Genomic DNA, 13806 nt, shown 5'->3' with positions numbered 1-13806 from the left:
AAGTATTGACTCAGGGGGCTGAATAATTACGCACACCCCACTTTTCAGTTATTTATTTGTAAAAAATGTTTGGAATCATGTATGATTTTCGTTCCACTTCTCACGTGTACACCACTTTGTATTGGTCTTTCACGTGGAATTCCAATAAAATTGATTCATGTTTGTGGCTGTAATGTGACAAAATGTCGAAAAGTTCAAGGAGGCCGAATACTTTTGCAAGCCACTGCAGCTTGTTCTAAAAAACAGAACTAAAATAACTGAAATCACGCTCACCACATTTATAACTAATTCTAGAAAAAGTTTTTAAAAAATGAAAAGCAAACAGATATTGTTTTCTTAATGTTCAGTGTGAGATATTAAATTTCTTGATATACACTAGAAGCCGTGAAGCTCGGAGAAATTCCCCCTAGTCACCAGTTCCAGCATTAAAGAGATTTAGAGATATATTGTAAGACTTTTAAAGTAATATGTAGCCTACTTCTGACTAATTCATATTGATTTCAGGGGCAAATGTCTTGGCTTCTCAGTTGGACACTTAAACACAGTTTTTTTTTATTCCGTCATTTAAACTAGACCTGACCTGATTTACAGTCTCCAAGGTGAAGCTTGAGCACGCCCTTATTGTGCAGCTGTACCCAGTGGTAAAACTCATTTGGCATTGCATGGACTCTTGTATCATATGGTACATTATCATAGTAGTGGTTAGTCAGCGGAAAGAGTCTATCTGGGTGATTACTAAAGGGCCAGAAGCCATACAGATGCACTGTTTCACATAATTCCAGGGCCAGACTAGTTATATATAATCCAGTGCTAGGTCGATATTCCTTTAACCCCTGAGATTCCCAGAATTTGACCAGTCTTTCAAGGTACAGAGGGTTTATGAAGATTGGTTGAATAGGAATTTCCATGTCCTCAATGGCATACACAGCCCGCTGACACACACCCCTACTAAAACCATAGGAGAAGCAAGGAAAGAGGAGCAGGGAGTTGCCATACTGGTGGAGGCTGTCTACAAACGGCCGGCGACGTCCCGTCAGTGACCCATACCTGCAAATTAATACGTGACTTAAAGCAACAAGACAAAAAAAACAATTCAGTTCCATGTTAGAGTAAATGTTTGTTCACTTATTCATGAAGATGGTTGGGTTTGCTGTCACAAGGTTAGTCTTTATGCCAACATCATTCTTAAATTCATCTTCCAGAGGAGGTAGGTTGCACCTGAAAAAACAACAAAATATTTCTTACAGAGAGATGAGTTGTCGTCATGATTTTAGTTCTATACACTTGACATATTTCTCACCTAAAAACAAAATCAGCTGAATCAATCATTTTTCCACAGCCACTGTTTGTCAGAATCCCACCGCTCCCAACAACTGAACAAGTGTCCCATCTCTTTTTTGAGAAAGGATTTTCCTGGAATTGACATCAACAGATTACACATTACAAAAAGAGCAACATTTATACTGTTTGTAATGTACTATGTGTGAGAGACAAGTACTCATTGTATTTAAGGAATTATGTCAAATCTGTAGGATGAGAACAACAAAGACAAAGGTCCAAAGTAATGTGAAATTTAGAATAGCATTTATTACATGCCTATGTATTGTGTTAGGGTTGAAAATTTTTGATTTTTTGATTTAAATTGTTAGATAAAGCTGTTTTAATATTTTATTTATACACAATGCAAATATGCTCATAAACGAGTTGGCGCTCCGCGTTTTGAGGGTCAAAAGCTTTGTCTGGCGCTATGACTGGGCTATAATATTGAAGAGTAGACGTAGCGTGCAGATGGTCCTTTTTGCTGCATGCTTACATAAACATGGTAATGGTAAGAATAGTCTCTGGCTCAGGAAATGCGAGTGAGACCCCTAAGGCTCTTGAACTGGGCCTTAGAATAATAAGCAGATAGCCAAGGCTGCGCAGGGGTTGTTTTTCTTCTCTCTGTGTCTCATTCGAGGAGGAGCAAATATGAGGTGAAGTCGGACTGAACGGGGAGGATTCGCAGCAGACTGCCACGTTCGTGTTGGGAGAAGGCAGCCATAATAATCTTTGTTAGTGTCACAGTATAAAACCTGTACAGCCCGATCCAGGGTCATCTTTTCTGTGAAACAGTTCGCTGGTTCACACAAAAGTCCAGCGCTGTAACGTGTAATTTCAACTGCTCAAACAAATTACATTTTTTAAACTACAAATATTTCTCCTGAATTCCTTCTGAAAAATCTGAACATAACAATTGTAAGTACAAACACTGGCAGTAAGAAACAGCTGGATAGAGCATAATTATCACTTTGACCCACCAACAAACATTAAAGAGCAGAGAAAGCTTTTAGGATTTTTAGGATATTACTGAAGCTATGTACAAGATTTTTCAAGACATGCAAAGTGCCTATATGATTTACTGTCAGTTGACCACACCCAAACACCAGTGCGGTCAGCCAAGGCGGGGCATGCTGCACCCACCCAAAAAATCATATGGAGTGACAGCCACCAAAAAGCACTAGACTATTTGGTGGATGTTTTGACTAATCCACCCGTGATTGCTTATCCTAAGTTTGAGGATCCCTTAATTCTGCACATCGATGCATCAGAAGAAGGCCTTGGTGCAGTTTTGTACCAAAGGCAGGACAGTAAATTAAGAGTAACTGGATATGGATCAAGAACATTAACACAGGCTGAGAAGAACTACAGGTGGCACTCAGGGAAACTTGAGTTTTTGGCACAAAAATGGGCGGTGACTGAGCGCTTTAGAGACTATTTGTTCTATGCTCCCTCAGTGACAGTATATAGTGACAACAACCCTTTAACCTATATTTTAGGTACAGCTAAGCTGAATGCGACAGGACACAGATGGGTTTCCGAGCTGGCTGATTTTAACATAACACTGAAATACCGACCCGGAAAAAGTAACGTTGATGCAGACTTTTTGTCCAGAACACCTTCTAGTATGGACTCATACATGTCAGAATGTACTGAGCTGTGTTCGCCTGAAGTGTTAAGCGCAGTACTGAATGCCATTGAAACACAGGAAGAAAAACAACTGGATTGGATATCAGCTATAACGTGCAATCCAGAAGTAAATAACATACTTACAGAAAGCCAGATGTGAGAATCACAACACAGGAGCTATTACAAGCTCAAAAGCAAGACTCTGCCATAGCTTATGTTCTCAACTTAAAGAGTACAGGTGCAAGCTTTGACAAAACATCAGCAGCCAAAAATCCTAAAGTAAAACAGCTACTACATGAGTGGAAAAAGCTGTTTATTTCAAATGATGGGTTGCTGATATGAAAGACTGTGACTTATACTCAGAATTTGATTCCAGAATCTTACAGAGAACTGGTGTACAAACACCTTCACTGCGAAATGAGTCACTTGGGGGTGGACCGTGTGATGAATTTGGCAAGGAGTAGGTTTTATTGGCCGAATATGTACAAAGATGTTAAGTTTTTCGTCACACAGGTGTGCAAATGTAATATTCAGAAAAAACCTACAGTTCAGCGTAGGGCCCCCATGTGTCATGTGCCGGCTACTGCACCCTTTGAAATGGTTTCAATGGACTATGTAACATCTTGAAAAAAGCAGGGGAGGGTATGAGTATATTTTAGTGTTACAGGACAACTTCACCAAGTTTGCTCAAGCCTACCCTACACGCAACAAATCTGGCAAAACAGCAGCAGATAAAATCTTTAATGACTTTTCCTTGAAATTTGGTTTTCCTGGTAAATTACATCATGATCAAGGCAGAGAATTTGAAAACCATTTATTCAAACAGCTGCAGAAGTACACAGGAATGGCCAATTCAAAGACTACACCCTACCATCCACAGGGGAACCCAGTGGAAAGGTTTAATCGCACCTTGCTGTCAATGCTGCGGACCCTGGATGAGGAAAAGAAAGAAAACTGGAGTGACTATGTAAACAAAGTTGTGCATGCCTATAATTGCACAACTAGTGACTCGACAGGATACTCGCCCTTTTATTTACTCTTTGGTAGACATCCACTTCTCCCTGTTGATGTAATTTTTGGACTGAGTGAGACAAACAAATGCAAATCACATGAGGATTATGCTCACAAATGGCAACAACAGATGAAAGAAGCATATGACATTGCATCCAGAAACATTAAAAAGACTCTGTCTCTTCTGGTCATAATGTGATTTTCCTCTCGCCAAAGTGCTGTACTCTCACCTGGGGACAGGGTACTTGTTAGGAACATGTCAGAGAGGGGAGGGCCGGGAAAGTTACGCTCCTATTGGGAGGATCAAATTCACATAGTGAGCTCTCACAAGGGGGAAAATAGCCCTGTTTATGAGGTTAAGCCAGAGCGTGGTACTGGACGAAGCCGTATTCTCCACCGCAACATGTCAATGTCCTGTAATGCATTACCGCTTCCCAAAATAACAACAACTGAACGAGGCCGCACTACACAGACACAAAAACAAAGAGACCTACAGGATGCATTGAACCATGTAGAGAGTTCAGATGATGAGGAGCAGTATGGGTCTCAGAGAGTGAGGCACCACCACTGCCAGCCTCAAGGGGATTCGATGGTGTCTGCACCTGTTACTGAACTTGACCAGGACCTTCAGTGAAAAAGCACGGAGCTTAGAGTGGACGCTGAAGAGTTTCAAGCAGATACGGTGAATGGACAGGATAACACTGAACATGACATCTCAGCATCATCAGACACTGTTGCTTCGCCAGATCAGCCCAGTGAAATGAACCCAGAACTGTCAGAACCGCAGCCGAGAAGATCTCAAAGGGAGAGATGTCCCCGGAAAATATTGACTTATGACGCATTTGGCCAACCAGTTCAGAGAGTAATTGGTCACAGTGTTAACTCATTGTATGCCAGTGCAACAGCATCTCCATTCTATGAACAGTTTGGAGTACCTTGGGCAGCTCTACAAATGCCTTACTATCCAGCTGATGTACCAGTTAGTTATTATTGTGTGTGTGAAAGAGTTTTTCTGAATTTAAACGGTGTTATTTTTCAAAAATGTATGAGTACTTACAAGGTCTTACCAGTATGGTGACACAAGTATTTGATGCTTTTGGGGATGGTAGTGTAAGACATTGGATTGTGTTATGTTTGATGAGGCTAATTGTGATATAATGGTTACTATCTAAGTTGACAGGCTCCGGAGCACGTGATAAAGTGATAGTAATGTCTTAGAGGGTAATATTTCTATGTGGACTATTGGAAACAACTCAGCATTGTTATAAGCCTATGCTTATCTGGTAAGTGAGTAACATGTGATTCTGTCATCTGAGGTCCAATAGTTTATCGTGAAAGTGATCTTAAAACACTGCTAAACCCTATCCCAATGTATACCATCCTGACATTATCACAAAAAAAAAAGATGTACGTTTGTTTATTTTTGTTTCTTATTGTCATGCTTTGTCAATGTTGGGACAACATTTATTTAGCAGGGGAGGAATGTAGCACTTGGTAAGGTGTAAAGCTAAAATATGTCTAAAACATTGCATAAATCTGTTGGTATTTGGGCTATTCAGCTATATGTTTGTTTGTTTTTGGCTGCTACATGTTTCCGCCAGTAGAGGGCAGTCACGGCAAAAAGAAAAGAAAAATGTTCTGTAAAAAAAAAAAAAGAGCATGCTTGGGTTCTGTATGTAAAAGCCACGGTTCTGAGGTACCCAAATAAACTCGGTTTGCTGTTTACACCAAGTTGTCCTGGAGTGGTGTAACATATGCTAAAGAATTTCATTTGATTCAATCCGTTAAGGGTGCAGGTCCTTGTTTCACAAAGATTTAACACGTGACTAAACATGTGATATAAGAACTTAGTAATACTATGTTAGAACATTTGAAGAATAATGAGGACATGAAACATACAGCAGATGTTGTCTTAGTTCATTCTAGCGCATTCATAAAGAATACATTTCAAGGCCTGTTCCCGTCTTTAAGAAATACATACTTTGATAAAGGCCTTGAAAAGCTCTGGGGTCACAGGAATGACAGTCCTGTCCTTATCACAGACAATCATAGATCCCACTGGAGTGTTTTCCTGAGTGATAATGCCATTGTTGGATCCATTGCAATTGATGTTCAGCTGTAATCTTGAAAAACAATAAATGAATAAATAAATAAATGTTTAAAGTTAGCTTTAGTGTTAAGGTGAAAGATTCGTGATTTACATTACAGTACACCTGTATTGTAATTGTCATTTCTGCTGCGTATGTATAAAAAAACAAACAAATCCCACATAAATTCAGTGTTTTATTTAAAACACTGATTTGATTTGATTTAAAACACTGAAAGCAATACTGTTTCATATTAATTTCCAATGATGAATTTCAGCTACAGCAAATCAGGCTTACCAGGGAGCGAAAACAATTAAAATAAATGTTTTAATTTATGTAGTATTTGAATAGGCTTCAGAAAACCATTTAACTTCAGGCAGCTACAGATACAGCACTCATGTAGGACAGACAACCTGTCTTTTGTCTTTAGATTGTATTTCATATTAATTTGTCTATTGTTGTATATTGTATATTATATATATATTACAGTTAGTGTTTTTTATGTTTAGTTTTTTCTTTGGCAATATTTGGCTTAACCCTTCGGCAATTAAAGACATTTTCATACAAAGTTCCCTATTCTGAGTGGTTCAAATGTAATTTGACAGTTGACTGAAAACCAGTTTCATGTCTTGCTGAACCCCTTCTTAATTCATAAAAAATTAAGCAGATGTAATATCTGAAGTTAATTTAAAGTCTCGAATTTGTATTTCATAACTTTTTCTCTGATTTTAAACATAAGAAATGTCAATGCAAATGAAGGAAGCCATTACTAGGTTGGAAAAGAGAGAGCAAAAAATTAACAGACTGATTCTTTCTTTAAAAGAAAGACTGCAGTGAATCAGCTCAAAAAGACCTGAAAGACCACAGAAGTGCAGGATAACAGAATTATTTACATGGTCAATGAGAAGAACTTTACAGCATCTAACCAATTAAAGAACACTCTTGAGTGTACAGTCAATAAAGAGATGCTTTTATGAATGTAAATACTAGGGTTGGGAATTGATAAGAATGTAGCAATTCTGATTCCATTATCAATATCACTTATCAATTCGATTCCTTATTGATTTCCTTACTGATTCTCATTGGCTCCATTTTGAGAGTTACTGCCATCTCTAAGCAGCATATCAAAGACATGACATTCATGGAAATTAATTACATGCTGTGGGTCAAATGTTTGTGCATGTTGGAGGTATTTAAGCTCTTTGTTGCGATCGGTGTTTGAGTCATTACTCGAAAAAATAATGTATTACACAAAACACTTTTACTAAATTAATCCGAGGAGGAAGTATCCGTTAAACTATTCTTTACATTACAATTGCTTTTCTCTGTAAAATTACCTGTAATTCATTGTCTAATATCAGGATGTTAGAAGGCTTGAAGTGTATGATCTTACCTGAATCTGTGGTAATTCTCCTCCTGCTTTTTCCACGTTTGATTGTAGAGCTCTTTTACTTTATCGATGGCTTCCCTGTAATGGACACAGTTAGAAGCATCATGCCTGCAGGTCTGACATAACTCAATCTTGGCAAAAACACTGTAATTTATTAAGAAAAAAGTTATGACAGTGCTTGCTCTTACTTGCAGCCTTTACAAAGTTCAGAGGTCTTTGAGGCACTTCTTTGAGGAAGTGGTCGGTAAAATTCCAAACTGTGAGAAACAAATGAGACAGATTAGTATGTGAACATAAAAAAGTTACCTTTTCTTGTACCCATTTTTTTCTTCAGCTTCATTGCTGTTGTTCTTTTCTGTACATGTGTTGGAAGGTCATTTGTGATCTTAACTCATTGTGTCTGATCCCTGTTCTTATGCTACCTGCAAAAATTCCAAAAGTTACCTACATATTCAATATAATATTAGATCAGATATCGGCATTATAAACAACATGTTACATGTTTTGTTTTGTTTTTTCATAGTGTTAAATGTCTTGGAAAACAAACTCATTCCACTTCACAGTTTGAAGTATCATCGCTGCAGGGCTGACATGGCCAACTGTGTAAACCAAACATACCAACTCTGTGTTATTCAAAGATTGCTAGGAAATACCGGTGGTTTTTGGCAGGTTAGATTGATTAGTCTAGTCAGTATTGCGATGAAGTTTAGAGTAGTGCCGTTTATGTTGAACTGGTGCAGAGCAGCTTTACTGCTTCCTGTCATAATTCAGTCACATCAACCATACCAGAGATCAATTTGAATTTAGGTGGATGATGGTGTTTGGATTTACTCACTCACTAATGTATGCTTCAGTCTTGTTAAATTTAGTTGTGCAAATCAATAAAGAGCAGTGAATTCTATTCCCAACTACAACCAATCTTAGTTGGACCTTACATACTCTTTTTTTATTTTGTGTTTTGATTTTAAGGCAAAACCAATCAAAATCACTCTTATTTATTATTTCTTTTATTTTCCTCTTTTTTTAAATCAGCTTGCATTTATAAACAAGAAACACCCCTAGAGTGAAAACCTCTGCCAAGGAAGCTCACTCTCTGGGCAGTATTAAAGAAACAGTATTGTATTAGGATAGGCTCCAGCCCCCCTGCGGCCCTGATAAGGATAAGCGGAAGAGAATGGACGGATGGATGGATGGATGGAATAAACCAGTATAATTGTTTGTGTTACCAACACAAACAAAGACAGGAGAATTTTAAGTATAGTGTTCAAGATAAAAGATATTTTTGGTAAATTGACTTTATCTGATCTTGAAGAAGAGGTCAGAGGTCCAACGTAATGTGATATTTAGAATCCACATACATCTTTTCCTATGTGCCTATACGTAGGGAGATGCTCATTATTCTCTGTTGGGGAGGGGTTTTTTGCACCATATGTTTGCCGGGAAGCTGAAAAATTTTAATACCTACCATCCATTACCTACTCCTACATTTTTGTTTAGAGTAAAAATTTGTTACCTTGCAACTTGCTAACTTAATTTGAAAGGCACTTCAAATTTCTTACAGTGCCTTTCAAAATAACTATAAAAAATGAATACAGACAAAATACAAAAGCTATTCCTGTAAAAGTAAATAGTGAAGAGGGAGTGAGTTTCCTTGCTTGGGGTTTGTAGTGACGTGTGAGAGAATAATTGACATGTAGGCAAACACATAATAAAGTTTGCCTGGCAGAGAGCTGGTACAAATGTCCTCCAAAAAACTACTTTTTATTTTTAGAGCCTGCACTTCTTCACTTTTTTTTTAATTTGAGGAAAGAAGTTGAATTAGTACGTTTACTAGAGTATTTTTAAGACAAAAATGCGTAGTTCTACTTATGTGAAGCATGTGTGTATTTCTCTGGCTTGCATTTGCATTTTACACAGCTTCCCAAGTGTTTCAGAATTGGGCTTGTATAGTAAGAGTAAAACACTAACAGAGCTTGACTGTTTTTTTCTGTAAAAAAACCACATGATGTTACTTTTTTGTGGTTTCACAGAGACATAAGCTACATTTGATCAAAATATTTGTTTTACTGGCTTCTCCCATTTCATTTGTAAGTACAAAGGTAGTTACTCACCTGTCTTCAAATGTGTACCAGATAAAAGTGCTCAGCAGACTCCCCAAACAGAGGAGATTGGCGATCATCGAGAGCTGTTTCCTCATGTCTCTCCAGTGGTTCACATTTCACAACACTCAATTTCATTTCACCTCATATATTTGTTTTGGTACTTCCTGTCTGTCTGGTTTGGCATTTTATGGATGATGGAGAGCTGTCATGTGGGTTTGTTTTTCCTCTGTTCTCACGTCTGTTTCTTTGGTTTTATCATCATTATTGTTATTGTTGGTGGTGCATCCCACCTGGTGGAGATATTTTATCTGAATTTCAGGAGCAGGGCCACACCTTATTCACGCCCCTTCCAGCCTTCAGTCTATATATGTGTCAATAGTTTATGGACATGCATACCTTTGTTGCTGCTGTTCCTTGTTTCCATGTTTGTGTGTATGAATGGGTGTGTGTGTGTGGGGGTGGCAGAGCACTGGGTTTCAGGCATAATCAGGACTGGTGGGTGTGTCCCGCCTGGAGGCTGGCCACATCTGAAGAGGATGATCACACACACCTGCAGCTGATCAAACATGGCACAAAGAATCATCGGCTGCCCACTGCCCTCCTTCTCTGCCATCTATAAATCCTGTTGTCTCAGCATGGCCTGAGCTATTTAGCAGAGTGGCTGAGTTCCCACCGACATGGGATTGTTGCCTAAGAGTCCATGTCAGTGTCCGAGCTTAGTTTAAAGTCAGTTAGTGCATGCCAGTGAGAGCTTGTGTCTTACGGCTGCCTTTGGTATTTTTTCACCAGGAGGAGCGTGGAAATAGGAAGGCAGCGAGCACTGGGAGTGCGAAGACAAGGGAGTAGAGAGCACAAAGACACAGACTTTTGGGGGGAGACGCAACACGGGAGTCAAGGGACAGCACGGGGATTTATTGTCATTAATTGCACTGTAAATAAATGCACTGCTCACCGCACAACATTTGGGTCCTCCTTCCCCACTTCCCAACGGTCTGCCATACAGACCGTGACAATATGCCCCCTTTACTAATACCTGCTGGCAGACAAGGAGGGGAGGGGGTAGCTGCAGGGGCGGATCTAGAGAAATTTTCTTAGGGTGGCGTGAGGGTGGCAAAGAAATCAAATGGGGTGCAAAATCAAAGCCTTTTATTTTCAAACACATATGCAGGTGGTTACATATGGTTAAAATAATTCAAATGCAGTAACTATACACGTTTTTCATATAAATATAGTCTATAACTTAATTATTGTCTGTAGCCCACATAATTACACAATTTAGTTACATAAAACATGTTTTGATCTTATGTACTGTATAGCCTGTATAATAAATAATATAATATATATAATATAAATGGTTATTATATAATATTATATAATATATATAATATATAATATAATATAATAAATAAATATGTATCCCAAGTATAAAATCCAGAAAGCTACACAACATGGGGCGGTTCATTTACAAACACAAGTCTAACTTAAGTTTCACACTGTTTTTTGTTTGAAAACAATCACATTGTTACATGTTTAAATTACACAAAATGTCAGAAATCTGAACTGTCATGAACAAAAATTTAAACCTAATTTTTCATGATTTGTTGGATTAACTCACTGAGGTCTGAAATACAACCGGCCATTTCTGACTCCTTTTGAGTTTACGTTTGTATTTCACCCTCAAATTGTTTCATTTTATTTTTTTTCCCCTTGCCTTGTTTGGTATCATTCTTTTCAGCTCAACTGAATTTAATTGTTTTTTTCACTGACATACTGCATTAGTATTACTGATCTGAAATCACACAAAGAACTTAAAATCCTAGTAGTATTTTTTTATTGTAAAAAAAACAAAACAGACATGTTGAGTAAATTTTTATAACTTGAAATGCAAATATAAAATGTACATTTTGTAAACATATACAACTATTTGTCTAAAAATGCAGCCAATACACCTGCCGTTTTTTTCATTTTGTACAACCATTTAAAAATATTACTGTAACTAAAATGAGAGAACAATCAGGTGTTGCAATAAGATGCCCCACAAATGATGTGTGCCAGTAAAAAAAAAAGTTTGTCCACCAAACGACAGAGGAGAACAGCACAAGGATAAACCTGCAGGCCTGACAACAGGAGGTGTATCACTCCGCTGGTTTTCTACTTAGTGACAGTGTTTACGTTGCAAATGTGCCTTTGTGACATTCATTAGTGCCCTCACTGACACACAAAACAAAACGACTACACAACAGAACAACTACACAAGACAACACAACACACTAACTGTACACTCCACACTAAACGTCACAAATCTCCCACATCTAAAAACTCTCTCTCTCTCTCTCTCGCTCTGTCTCGCTGCCGTTACCGTCACTCCCAAAACTCTCTCCTCTTCCTAAACAACCAAATCCCACGTGTTGACTTTTTTTTTTAATTGGTCGACATGGTACATTTTTCCACCAATAGGAAAGCGGTGGCTTTCTTTCCTTTCTTTCCTGTTTTCGCGCTGTCCTTAAAACGCTTAAAACACACACACACAAAAATGTGACGACAGTATTTAGAAAAAAGCGTGGCTTATATATATATTATCATAACTCTGGATTTACTGGCCTGTAATTAAAATGTAAAAACTTTGAAGTCCGAACTTTCAATGTGGGCTGAAATAGAGACTCAGCGTGGCTGCGGCTTGTTGCTATGTCAGCTTACATCAGTCATGTGATTTGGAGGTGCAGCGTGTCCGTGGACCACAGAGGGTTAATAACACTCACCTTCCTTCCATTTCCAGAGTGTAACATCCAACCACCTGTGTAAAAAGCGAAATTCCCATGGTGTTGTTCAAAATGTGCTCTGGCACAATCATAAACATTGCTTGCTACTGAAAACAAGAAAAAAGCTGGTCCTGCTATGGGCTGAACCATTTGTTAATGGTGGAGGGGGGGAACACTATGCAATATATTCAGTTTTAGCATTTATATTCACTGTTGACTGTAACTACACTCAAACTGTTAATGCTATCTTATTTTAATAAACAACACTGTCATATGCAAAACTGGGGTGGCACTTGGGGTGGCAAGGGATCATTTTAGGGTGGCACTTGCCACCCCATGCCACCCTTCTAGATCCGCCCCTGGGTAGCCGATGATTCTTTGTGCCATGTTTGCCACCCTCTGTAGTCTCTTCCTGTCTGCCTCCATGCAGCTGGCGTGCCACACTGTCACTGCATAGGTCAGCAGGCTCTCAATATTGGAGCTGTAGAAGGTCACCAGCAACTGGGTGTTTAATTGCTCCTTCCTAAGCACACTTAGGAAGTGTAGCCACTGCTGGGCCTTTTTGACTAGCGCCATGGTGTCGACTGACCAGGAGAGGTCTGCAGAGATGTGGATGCCAAGAAATTTGAAGGACCTTACTCGCTCTACACATTCACCACCTGCCACATCTGTCTGGGGTCGTTAAGATATTCCTTTATTCTCCTTTTAAATTCTGCTTTGGCAGTCCTGATGCCCCTCCTCAGGTTGGCACAAGCGGTACTGTACAATGCCCTGTCACCTGTCCTGAAGGCTGTATCACGGGCAGGTAGGAGCATACAGGCCTGGCTTGTCATCCAGGGTTTCTGATTCGGGAACACCCTGATGTGCTTTTCCACAGTGACATTCCCTATACAGTACTTGATGTAGGACAGTACCGTATCTGTGAATGTTGCCAGATCCTCATTGTAGAAGGCATCAACCATGTGTGTTCGAAGCAGTCCTGCAGTCCTGGAAGGGAGTCCTCGGGCCAGGTGGGGATGCCCTCTTTATGGGCTTTGTTTGCCAATTAAGGTGGGTGTATTCTTGGGTTTAGGAGCAGAGAGAGGTGGTCTGACCAGCCCAGGTGGGGGAGGGGTACGACTCTGATGTTGGAATACACCTGATCCAGAGTGTTTTCCCTTCTTGTTAGGCATTTTATATCTTGGTAGAATTTTGGTAAAACAGTCTTGAGATTTACCTTATTAAAGTCCCCTGCTATGATGTGGATGCCATTAGGGTGGACGCGCTGGTGAGAAGTGATGGCATGTAGCAGCAGAGAGAGAGCTGTGTTTATGTTAGTGTCTGGTGCTATATAGACTGTCGTGATTTTTACAACACTTAAGCTGGGCATACACTGTGCGATTTTTGACCCATTTTGAGACGATTTTTGAGTTGTGCGACCGTTTTGGTGATCGGCCCGAGTTTGGCCTTCATCGTGTGTCGTGCATCGTGTAGTATACGTGGGGTAACAAAAAGCGATTAACACCTCACGA

At 39.2% G+C, this 13806-nt stretch overlaps 1 protein-coding gene across 1 annotated transcript; it reads right to left on the bottom strand.

Moving 5' to 3' along the window:
* Positions 1-230: 230 nt before the first annotated feature.
* LOC116317542 (alpha-2,8-sialyltransferase 8F-like) lies at positions 231-9670 on the bottom strand. The gene is made up of 7 exons (XM_039616296.1): positions 9546-9670; positions 7623-7691; positions 7438-7512; positions 5939-6080; positions 1301-1413; positions 1126-1218; positions 231-1047 (listed from the first exon to the last, which is right to left on the bottom strand). Exons 1-7 carry the CDS (start codon positions 9629-9631, stop codon positions 570-572), a joined length of 1056 nt encoding a protein of 351 aa, XP_039472230.1. The 5' UTR covers positions 9632-9670; the 3' UTR covers positions 231-569.
* Positions 9671-13806: the final 4136 nt, after the last annotated feature.

This window comes from Oreochromis aureus, linkage group 8, assembly GCF_013358895.1.
Source record: "Oreochromis aureus strain Israel breed Guangdong linkage group 8, ZZ_aureus, whole genome shotgun sequence".
Classification (NCBI taxonomy): Eukaryota; Metazoa; Chordata; class Actinopteri; order Cichliformes; family Cichlidae; genus Oreochromis; species Oreochromis aureus.
This window is presented reverse-complemented; position numbering and strand designations above follow the sequence as displayed.